The sequence below is a fragment of the Phlebotomus papatasi genome, chromosome 3 (assembly GCF_024763615.1).
Source record: "Phlebotomus papatasi isolate M1 chromosome 3, Ppap_2.1, whole genome shotgun sequence".
Classification (NCBI taxonomy): domain Eukaryota; kingdom Metazoa; phylum Arthropoda; class Insecta; order Diptera; family Psychodidae; genus Phlebotomus; species Phlebotomus papatasi.
Genome location: NC_077224.1, coordinates 87,945,768 through 87,958,385, shown reverse-complemented (window position 1 = coordinate 87,958,385; position 12,618 = coordinate 87,945,768). Strand labels below are relative to the sequence as shown.

The 12,618-nt window shown below is 31.3% G+C and overlaps 1 protein-coding gene across 1 annotated transcript in view; it reads right to left on the bottom strand.

Annotated features, from left to right (window-relative positions):
* Positions 1-12,618, bottom strand: part of LOC129806236 (inactive dipeptidyl peptidase 10) — a 64,196-nt gene that overhangs the window by 32,125 nt on the left and 19,453 nt on the right. The window contains exons 2-4 of the mRNA XM_055854671.1: positions 10,798-10,893; positions 1,327-1,422; positions 1,044-1,253 (exon numbers count right to left, since the gene is read on the bottom strand). Of these exons, the coding sequence (XP_055710646.1) occupies positions 1,044-1,253; positions 1,327-1,422; positions 10,798-10,893 (402 nt within the window). The remainder of the gene's footprint in view (positions 1-1,043; positions 1,254-1,326; positions 1,423-10,797; positions 10,894-12,618) is intronic.

Below are 12,618 nucleotides of genomic sequence, written 5' to 3'. Positions count from 1 at the left end.
AATTGCCCAGAAATAAATCATCAAAAATCACTCAATTTGCGTATGATGTATAATACCATGGTAAGGAATGGGTTAAATTTACATGCTCATATTAATTGTAAATTTTATGAAAGCTCCTTAATAACACAAAATCACATCACATTTGAGACAAAGCATGGCAAATTTGAGCATATTTTGCTTAATTCAATAATCACAATTGAACTTTAAAAATGTCAACAAACTCTTTTCAAATTTCTTTTTTTTCAAAGGCTGTCCGAATTAGAAAGTAACCCGATATTAAGGGAGCCGAATTTGCAAGAGTCTACGGTATAGCAATAATGGCCCTATCATATGTCATAAGGCGCCATAAATCTTAAGGACCTTAAGCAGGCGTGGCTTAAAATTATTTTTAGACCAAGCTTATTTAAATTGTCCTATAACACCTTTATTCGAAATATTGAAACTTTTGGGTGAGATTCTCTTCTGGAAGAGAAAAGTCTTTTCTGACTAAGTTAATATCTTGACTAAGATTGGCTAACATTCCGGAGTATTTGTGGCATCGGTATCCTAGAACTCAAGCTTGAGTACTTCGCAAAAAATTTGAAACTTTAATTCTGAAATATTACAAATCTAGGAGTATTCCGGGATTTACACTTGTTAAGCTATCAACTGTCAAAATTAACTGTCAAAACCAACTGTCAAGAATAATTTTTAAACCAGTAACTGTCAAAACTTTTTCAATGAAATTCCATGATCGTTATATTTCAGAAATTAAAAGGAAACAATATTTATTGCAAGTCTGGAGGGGACATTTCGAAATGGATTACACAGTGCTTTACAAGAAATTTTGTCGCCTCCAAATGTCTCAAGCAGACTGCAATATCTTAAGAGAAAGGACGAAAATTGATTTTCTATGTATCTCATGAAATCAACCAATAATTTCACTCCCAAAGTCCTATGAATCATTGTGTAACTATAATAAAATGCATTTTGCTGTCGGGAAGATATGTCATTGCCAAGGCAGCAATATTTCGCCGCCTCTGCAATCATAAACAATGACTTACGAATGTTGTGTTGGTCATTAGTGTCTTGGCGGTGAGATTCGCCACATTGAGCAGACTTATTTCGCCCCATTGATTTTCATAGAGAAACTCATCGGGTCCCACCCAGTCTCCGTTTACTTGGGCAGGATTGTAGTCTCCATTCACAATATCCTGCAGCTTTATCCGTTCCCCCTTGACTCGAGGGCCCTCATCGGGCGGTGTCAGGAGGACCTGAAATTTGGGATTGGGTCAATTTATCGGGGAGATGCACAATACTAATTTAATAGGGATTGCTGAAACTTACCACTGATGTGACAATTAGCGCCAAAACGATTATTATCACGAGAAGGGCTATGAGAATACCGCGCCAATTTCGTTGATTCTGATTTGCTGACACGAGCTGAAGGGGAGTTGTTCCAAGACACCAAGGGGAGTAAATTTAATTATTTCTCTATCATACACTTAAATGGCTTGGGAAATATTTGCTATGTACGATGAAGCCAATATGTACAGGAATGCTCATTCCATTTTTCAAGAACTGAAACATTTCATTCAGTCTCGTATAAACGGGTAAGGGAAGAGTACCCCGGATCGGAATGTTAAGAGACATGATCGATGTTTATTTGAAAATATAAGCCTCAAAATACTATTTGGTATTTTTGTGTCTGCTAATCGGTATACTAGTGATTCATTTAACTATATTCGCGCATTTGAATTTTAAATTTTAAGAATAAATTAATAAAGAATAGATGTAATTGCAACGATGTACTCTGTACCTCGGATCGCTACAAATTTAATCAGGTTTATTACGGAAAATTGGTTTTAAAAATTAAATTTAAACTAATGCACTGTATTCTTATGAGAGTTAAATGGTGAAAAGTAGCTAATAATTTTCAAAAACTCATTTGAATTGGTGCGACAATCTGATAGTAACCTGACGATCCGAGAAACAATGCCGATTGCTGGTGCTCTTCCCTTAAAATGAATATATTTTTTTAAATCAGCATTTTGAGGTTAACTAAAAATTGCAATGATTTCAGTGATACATTACCATATTTATTAAAAAATTGTGCACAATTTTCGATTTTCCTATCCGAACAAAGAAAATAGATCCAAATGATAAGCCCAAAAATTCTAAATTATTTATATTTTTTTTAATTTCAATATTTCTCATACATTATAAAATGAGAATGAGCATTCAACGTTGGCTTCATTGCTGAAATAAAATTGGTTTTTTTTTGGGGGATGGATGGTGGGAAAATTTGAGGAAAATACTCGACTAAGAATAAAGTGCGATGCTGCATGAAATGCTCGAGTGGGAAAATATTTACACTAAAAGAATGGCAAAAAATGCATATGCACTAAAGATGGAAGGGCGCTTTTTACATGATTTCCTTATGGTTTTTTTCCTTCGCGTCAGAAAGCTTGCAAAATTTTATAGTGGTTTTGAACTTTTCAGTGGAAATTGTTATTTGAAATTGTGCTTGCAGAGTTTTTATGTTATTTATTATTTTTCACAAATAAAAACAACCACTTGATGTGCAAAGTGTTGTTGCTTTTTTTCGATGGTTTTTACCGACAAGCCATGCAGTACAGAAATATTATTAAATGTCGTGAGAGATAATGGTTAGCATTTTTATTTTATTCAACCTGCAGAAAGTAAATTTTATGTACAAACATTTATTACATTTTTATCGTAAAAGAGCAAAAATCTCGCACTTTTTTCATGTGATTTTTCTCAGATTTCACTTTTTAGTGCTCTTCAAAAATTGAGTCATCAGAATTATTATTTTGAGATACTGTTTGGAAAAATCCCTTCTCCGAAATATTTATCATACATTTATTCTGTTTATTTTATGAATATTTATATTATATTAGTGGTTTTTAGTATACTTTAAAACCTAAATAGTGTTTTTCGTATAAAGACTTCTAAGGTAATTGAGAATTCACAAGAAAAACAAATTTTTCGTTCGATTCTGAGATACATTTTTAAGCTTTAATTTTAAGCTATACTTTAAAAGACATATTGTCTGGTAACGATTTTTGTTTTTAAATTGTATTCAGATCCATATCAACGATATATTCGAAAATTTGCGCGAAAATTTAACATCTCAGCGTGACATATTCGAAAATAAGTCGAACAGGTCGAACAAAACTTATCTAAAAACCGTTAAATGTTCGAAATTTTGAACAATATAAAAATTTAAACTAAAATTTTAATGAAGAGAAAAAATGTGGCCTACCTTTTGTTTGTATTTAAAAGAAATGTACTTGATATTTCGATTAAGAAAATATCAAAAGAGTGGAAAATTCTTGGGAAAATCTATCTTAATATATGATTAAAATATCAAAAGTAGAACAGGCAGTGCTACCAACTCACAAGCGACGAATCTGTGAACTTCTATTTTGAAATCTCAGATAATTTTTGAACATTTGTTTTTTTTGAATAAAACTTCTTAAAATTTTAGTAATCAAGAATATTCACAAATATCGAATATTTGAGTAGAACATACCACTAATGTTTTAAATATTTTTGAACCTTCGGAAGGCACTTTCGAATAGCTTTGAAATTTTCAATGTTTACATATTAATTCAATGGCTACATTTACATGCGCAGCTTAAATTAAACTGAACTTATCCCAAAATTTAAAAAAAAGAAAAGTTAATGAGATTATTTTAGTCTCAAAAATATTCTATAATGTATGTTAAGAAACTATATGATTCTCATAATGCGGTATATTCTTAAAGACGTACTATAAACAAATGGGATTGATTATGATATTGGGATTGGTTCTAATTTCTTTTTTTATTGTATTTTTATCATTTGTAAATTAATTCTTCTCCTTTTTACTTTACTTTTTGTAATTCATCTTTTCGCCTTTTGGTAGTCAGTAGATAAAATTAATCACAAAATAGTGGAGAATTAATCCCAAAAATATAATTAAATCAATCCCAATAGGTAATGGAATTAGTCCCAAGATGTAAGAAAACTAATCTCATTTGCAGGATCAATTTTAAAATGTATAAGCATCAATCACAAAATTAGAGAGAATTAATTCCATTATTTACAGGAATAAATTTTAGAATAGAAATGAATCCCATAGCTCTTTATGGGCGTTTGGAACACAGATATTCCAAAAATTTTACCTTATTGTCAGAAAAAGTGATTTTTTCTGCCCCAATTTTAGATCTTCTCGTCCTTAAAAGGCTAACATATTCCAAAAACGGTAACAGATTCAATCTCACCAGAATCAATCAGAAAAATGGAAAAATTTCAATCCCAAGATGTAATGCAATCAATCCCATATTGGGTACCCCAAAATATGATATAGATTCAATCTTATAATATTTTATAGGAATCTAAAAAAAAGTAGAAATTCCAATCCCAAAATGGGTATCAATCCCAAAAGGCAGTTGAATGAATTTCACATTTTTTTAATCAACCATAAAGAACGAAACATCAATCACAAATCGGGAAAAAATAAATACCAAGATGTTATCAAACCAATCGCATTAATAGAATCTATCTTTAGATGTAAAAGAATTAATCCCAAGATGTAATGCAATCATGAATCTATCTCTAATTTTGAAAATATCAATCACAGAACGGGAAAGAATCAATCCCAAGAAATTATAAAATAAATCCCAATTATAAAATCTGTCTTTAAATAGTTTAGTACTTATATATAAAACGCTAGTAAATCAGTCCCACAATTTACTAAAATTCATTGCCAAATAGGAATTAACCCCAAAATGTGATAAAAATCAATCCCAAAAGGTGTATCCCGAAAGATAATGGATTCAATCTTATAATGCTTTATGGACTCAATCTTAAAAAATACAAGCATCCATCACAAAACGGGAAAGAATCAACCCCAAGATGTACAATCCCATTTATAAAATCTCTCTTTAATTTTAAAAATATCAATCACAAACGGCAGTGAATTAGTTTCATTTTACTAAAATTCAATCCCATAAGCTGTATCCCAAAAAGTAATAGATTCAATCCCATAATGCTTTATAGAATCAATCTTAAAATGTAAAATTATCAATCACAAAATGGGAATCCATCCTAAAATGTGGTAGAATCAATCCCCCATAATGGGAATCAATCCCAAAGAGAAATAAAATAAATACCACAATGCTATATACAATCAATCACAAAAAGTTTTTGAAGCAATCGCAAAGTAAGAATCAATCCCAAAATGTAATTAAATTAATCGCAAAATGAGAATCAATCCCAAATCTCATAAAGCTATATGCAGTTTCAAAATGTACTTGCATCAGTAACAAACCTAGTCAGAATCAATTCTTAAATGTAATTGAATCCCTCCCAGTACCAGAATTAATCCCAAAAGGTGATAGAATCAATCCCAAAAGGTAATATAATAAATACCGGAATATTATATAGAACTAATTACAAAAAGTACCGTATTTAAAAATTTTAAAGTAGGAATCAATCCCAGAGTGTAATAGATTCAATCCCATAAATCAGTCACAATAATGTCGTAGGGACTAATCCCAAAATGGTATTGTTTTTTTCCAATTCAATAATTTAATTTGTCGTAATAGACGATTGATAGGGGAAAGTGCTCTCCCTTCGAATGTTCATGCCTTTAGAATGATATGATTTTTTTTGTTTTTCGTAAGAGATTTACACTAAATTATCACGGAATTATCAACAAAACAACTGAAAGAAAATTCACATTATTCAATGGCATGAACGTTCGAAGGGAGAGTACTTTCCCCTACTGAAGGTTTTTCCCTACATCCGGCAATATATAAACGTGACGTTTTATTTAGCTTAATGGCCTCTACACATTGGGAGAAATTTTTGTCAAAAATTGCTTTTTTGAAGGAAATTCCCTGCAGCGTTGTAGGGGGAAACGCCAAATTTCTGTCAAAAACGCAATTTTTGACGAAAATTGCTCCCAATGTGTAGACACCTTAAGATTCATCATTATCACCAAAGGCCTCTACACATTGGGAGCAATTTTGGTCAAAAATTGCATTTTTGACAGAATTTTGACGTTTGCGCCTACAGCGCTGCAAGCCAATTTCCTTCAAAAATGCAATTTTTGACGAAAATTGTTCTCAATGTTTAGACACCTTAATATTTGCTCTTTGAATCCAATTGCCAAAAACTTGTGGCATTGGACTTTCGTATGATGACAAGTTTAGTTTAAGTCTAAGCCCCTGCATATAAACATAGCCGAAGAATTGTGCTTAATGGAAATTATATTCTGGGTAAAATTTTCGCTTCAATGGTTAATCCAAATAATTTAATCAAGTTGATTTTGAAATAACATATTATTAAAATAAATAGGGAAATGAGAAATTCTGATGACGCAAAATTAGATAAATTTGTGTACTAGTATTAAATTATTCAATAAGAGCTTTTCCAAATGGTTGAAATGGCTTTTAGCTTAAAGAGTTTGGTAGAAAATTTAAAGTGGTTGATTTATTAATTGCTCAAGCGACGGATGAGAAAAGAGGGAAAGACAGAAAGTGTCACGGAAGTGTTTTAAATGCATGAGAGGACTCTTGAGAAATTCTCATGAACCATCAAGAAGGAATCGATATTCTATCAATAAATAAATCCACAGGCACAATGGCAAGGATAGAGTGCAGAGGAAAAAAAAAAGAAATAGCGTTGAGTTGAAGAAGTTCTGGAGTGAAGGAATCTTCAATGAAGTATCTTTAAAACTTTGTGTCACCAAGCGATGGTCATTAATTTAGTTTTAGTGCGGAAAATTTGAAAGTTTTCTCAAATCAATTTGTGATTATGAGAAATTATTTTGAGTTGTGACAGGAAATTCAATTAAAGGGATAATTAATGAGGAAAGTTGTATAAGGGTGAAAGAGAAAGAGCGACATTAAAGAAGGATTTATTGCTAAAGAGAAAAACTTCCGTATGAGCTATTCTATGGACTTTATGCACAGCGAGAGATATGGAAATGAACATGGAAAATGATTTAAATGCCTGAATATCATACTTCCTACAGAAACTTTCTATTATTTCATTAATCACTCGGACTAATTATCTACATTTTGCACTACAAGAACCCTATGGTAAATCTGTGAGAATCTAAAGATGAACTTGTTCATATTAATTTTATTTACTTAAATTTTTTACTTTACTTGCACTCCACTAATTGATGCTTCACAAAAAAAAACAAAGAAAAAAAGAAGAAAGGAAAGAAAGATGAAAGATAACACAGAAATGATATTTTTCGTCCTTAAGAGAAATTCAGCAATTCCAAATGGCTTTACTTTGTGTGTTTTCTTCACTGCCAAAGAAAAAAAAAATATTACAAGAAAATGAAAATGTAATTGGTAAGAAATCTTTGTCTGATAATCTTTATTCCGCATTTTCTTGCGGGATGGAGAAAAAAACAACAAGATGAAAATCAAAATGGTACAAAACAAGTCACAAATATCAATTCTAAGGAAACACAAGTCAAAATTGATCTTTCAGGAATAAAAACACATCTAGATAGAGAAAAAAATTTCGCCACAGAAACTCGAAAAGTCAAGAATTATTGCCAATGGTTTCATTTTACTGTAATGTTTTCATTTTATTGTAAGATTGTATTACTGAAGGCGTTGTGTAAGATTTTTTCGTTGATGATTTTAAGCCACGCCCCCTTTAAAGCTAAACCTAAGGCAATATGGACAGATTCGTGCTTTTCACAGTCGGATTTGCTTTTACAGAAGTGTCTCTGCTAATTGTGTCTACACACTGAGGCCAAACAGAAGTAGATTTTGATTCTCCAATTGTGTCTTGGATAAAAGGTAAATGGAACTCTATTTTCACAAAAAGTCAATTTAAGAAAGTCTATTTTTGGATCTTCAAATAGATTTTCGAATTTTTCAAGATCTACTTCTGTACGGAAAGACCGAGTCCAAACAGAAGTAGATTTTGATTCTCCAATAGTGTCTTGGATAAAAGGTAAATGGAACTCTATTTGCAAAAAAGTCGTTGAAGTTCGAAGAATTAAAATTCAATTTTGAATTTTTATACTAAATTTTTGAACAAGTTGGGCAAAATTTATCAAATATCACACTAAAAAACTGGCAAAAGAGTTACTCAGTGATTATGGAGTAATTAAATACTGGGACAAGAACAGTAAATGTCGTTGTTCTGTTTTTTTCCTCACAACATTGTGAAGATCGTCATATTTTGACACTTGAGCACTTCGAAATTCGAACAGGATGTACCTCAGTCACCTTGTGGAATTATCAAGAAGTAAGAAAGTCTCTTTTTTGGATCTTCAAATAGATTTTCGAATTTTTCAAGATCTACTATTGTACGGAAAAATTGTAAAGAATAAAGTTGAGAAAATCAAAAGAGGTTAATGCCAAACTGAAAATCATCAAATCAATTTCGAAATTTCCAAACTTTGTATTTTCGCATAACCAGTGTAGGAATTCTATTACGCTTTAGCAATGCCATGTGACAAATTTCGTTTGAATCTCAGAAGGGCTTTTTCGAAAAAGAGATTCTGTAACCATGGTATTGCTATGTGGCATTATCATGAGACACAAATTTGAGATTTCTGGCAATTACTTTTATAAAAAATATCAACCACGACAGACTGTATTTGCAAATTGTCATTTCATTGTGCAAGAGATTTTATTAATAAAATCAATAAATTACATTTTTCGAACTCATGAAATTATGATGAAAAAGCTGGAGAAACATTCTAACACAATTCTCCTTCAGGTGCAGGATTGACACATTTTGACACTTGAAACACTTCAAAATTCGAACAGGAAATACATTAGCCGCCAAGAAGAATGAAACGAGAAGTAAAATGACTTTTATTTGACTTTCGAAACACATCTTCGAATAACATTTCTCTTGGAGAGACCCTGGCCATGAACGCTCGGTATATGTCTACAATTAAATCTAAAAGTATAGCATTCGAACTAGATGCATTTTGTGTTCGAAAACTTAGAAGTAAATTTCGAATTCGAAAATAAGATAAAGTGCTAAAGGAAAATTCCGAATGATACGAGAAATAACAATACAGAAGGAAAATTTTGAGACTTCTTTGCTTTGATTATATCCATTTAGCTCATTACGGTCTTATGGTCATTAGTCATTACTTTTGATACTCTGAACAAACAGTTCAAAATTCGAACAAAAAAATTATTTGAGCCACTTTGTGCAATTATCAAGAAGGCGAAAGGCCTTTTCCTTGAATTATGAAATAATTTTTGAAGATTTTCTCTACATAGAAGATATTACTGCGCAAAATGGTTCAAAAATGTTTATGAATTCCTATGGGGGACTTACGAAATGCTCGTAAAGCGTATAACATACAAACAAGTTCGCAAAAGTTGGTTCATAACATGATCACTTGTCGAGCATATTTTTGTTTTTTATTTTACAAACAATTTTTGTTCGTTTTTGTTTGTCTGGCAAAAATTTACGAACAAATGAGAGAATTTTACGAACATGTTTCTATGTCTTTACAAACATTGACAAAAAATGTTTGTAATAGAACAAAAATGTCAATCAAGTGAGTATGCTATGAACAATGTTTGTGAAAAAGTTCAATTTTATGCGAATTTTTTTAGTAGGTTTATCTCTTTCGTCTCTTTTGTGACTCTGAGTACCCAAAGCAGCATATGAATGTTCTGTGAAAAATAATGTTTTTTAATTATTCAAAACTGATAAAAATCCTATTCTTGTGGATGATTACAAACTATAACGATGTTCAAATGTAAGATATTTTTTGTATTACCTCAATTAATTCCTGAACTTAGATATTTTTGATTAAAAAATGGTGAAACTGGCTTGCAGCATATGCTGCGGTCCGGAAAGAGTTATAGAAATTTTTTTTTAAATTGTTCGTACATATTTGTGAATTCCCACTGGGAAGTTATGAAATGCTCATAAATCATTCGTAAATGTTTGTACGTTTTTTTGTGAAAGTACGGTTTTTTGTGAAGCATTGTCCGTTACGTTAAACGAACATTTTAAGTTCTTTTACAAACATTAATTGTAAATGTTTATAAACACCCAAAAAATTTTCATAAAATTTTGTCATTTGTTCGTAAAGCTTGGCTAGACAAATGAAAATGTACGAACAAATGTTTGTAAAAGAACAAAAATTGCTCGTCAATTTACAGTCTTATGAACAATCTTTGTAAAACTAAGTAGTAAGACATCAATCAAAAGATTAGTATGATTTTTAATATCGAAAAACCAGCGTTGACTATTGAGTTCGAAAATGACTTATAGAATATTGTAAACAATTTATAGCATTCTTTTCTGAAAGTTGTCACTTAATTTTGATAAAATGTCATTGGTGTTCGCATATTTAAATTTTCCAAGTCCGACTCATTAATGAGAAATTATTTATTTAATTGTACTTTTTTATTCTGAAAAAATCTCCTATTTATGTCGATCTATTTTTAGAAGTTTGGTATTTTGAATTTAGAACATCCATAAAATGTGATCCTAGGTATGAAAGGGGCGTGGCCTAAAATTACTTATGCGCGTGGCGTATATTTAAAAGTTCCAAATAACATTTTCTTTGAAAAATTACAGTAAAATGAAGGGTTCAGAAGAATTTAATAAATTTTTTTTGTTGTTTTCGTTACAAAATACAAGATAAAAAAATTACAAAAAAAATTTAAGTTGCAATCCAAAAAAGATTAAAACTACGAGTGCTGAAATTTGATTTGTAAGTAAATTTATTTATTTTTGAATTTTTGGGCTAAAGAATCAAGTCCAACAAAATGAGTGCATGGAAAAATTTACCTCATCATCGTAACTGTCTGGATCAGGCATTTTCCCGACAGATTTCTCCTTCCCCTTTTTCCTACTAATTTTCTCTTCTTTTTCCTCTTCTCTCTCCTTAAATGAATCGGATACGCTAATTTGGCAATCAACGTGGATTCTTTAAATCGTCTTTTAAATCAGTTTTCTACATAGTTTGTGGATGGTGCAAGAAAGAAGAGATTTTTTTTTGGCTTAGATTCAGTTAAAGAGGAAAAATGAAGATATAAAATATTGCTTGAGAAGAGACAAACTTTGTAGCTTAATTTTCGTGCATTAAATCATTCCTGGTTATCCTCCAAAATTGAATTTATTTCCAAGATATTTTCCCCAAACTCAAAAAAAAAGGAGAAGGTGGTCTTGTGGCAGAAGCAATATATTGCAAAAGATATTGCTAATACAAAAAAATAGCCCAAAATGTGGTTTAGAGAAGCATGTTCTTTTTTTTTTTAAAGCAAATTTATGGGTGGGTGATTTTTCTTCCAAAACATTACTCTTCCATTCGAAATCAATATCAAATGGACGTTTTTTTTCCTGCTGCTGGGACGGAAGGTTACGTTCTACCGATTTTATTAGTGTTTTCCGTGGTGAAGGGAAAAGCTTGTACATAAATCTATTGCATGTCAAATGGAGATTATTATTGAATTGAGTGTCACTGTTGCTCTTTTGTAGCCTCAGACATTGCAATTAATCCTTTCTGCAGGATATATTGTGCTATAGAAAAAAATCTATAATTATAATATCGATATTTTTTTTAGCTCTAGTCTCTTGTGCAGTGCTCTTGTTAGAGGGCAGAGAAACGGTTTTAGAGTCGTTTACCAAGGGGTGCTCAACTGTAGGAATCTAATGAATATTTTGAGAAAATCTAATCCGGATTGAAGATTACACTTAAAAATTCAAAAATTCGATCTCCTGAAGATACTAAGGTAGGACAATCTAATTCAGAACCTGATCCAAATGGGAACCTTCTTAATTAAAATTTATCAATATAAATGGAATTCCGATTTATCTGGAACACAGAGAGATAAAAATTAGTAGAGAATGGCTTTTAAGCTTCGCACAAACTCATGTCTTCGAACACTTCATATTTTTCCCATATTCCTTTAATATATCTGAAATGAGATTTCCTTTAATGTATCCGTTAAAGAAATATGGGAAAAATATGAAGTATTCGAAGCCAGAGCTTGTGCGAAGCCTGAAAACCTTCCCCTACTGCGTTAAATAAGGGCAGATTTCGTATACTCTTAAGAGGTCTTCAGACTATAGGTTTAGCCTATTTCCCGAAGGTCATAAAATCCAAAATAGCGTACAATTTTGTTGCTTTTTGAGAACCTAATAGGTTCCAAAAAAAATCGTGATTGATTTCGAAGAGACAAAGCCACTTCAAAGGAAGAAATATAGGGTAAGTGTACCAAATTTCGGCATAGTTGCATGCAAGCGTCAAAGTCTCAAGTTTGAAATGTAATATTTTAAATACAAAGTGATTTTTTTTATTCTTTCTTCTGAAAGAGTGTTGCTTGGAACCTTGTAAAGAGTTTACCGTCTTTATTTACTCTAAAATCATTCGTAATACATTTTAAAATGAATAAAAATGTAGACATAGCTTTGGTACCCTATTTCGGCCACCTTCATTCTCATAGTTCCTTGCCCTTCGGGAATTCTTCCAATGTCTTTTTCACGTCATCTCGTTTGTCGTAGCTACATTTTTTGATATTCTTTTGCATTGTATAATCTCTAGAGTACGTAAAATCTAAAAGTTCATAGAAATTCGAGGAACAAAAAAGGTGGCCGAAATTGCAAGCT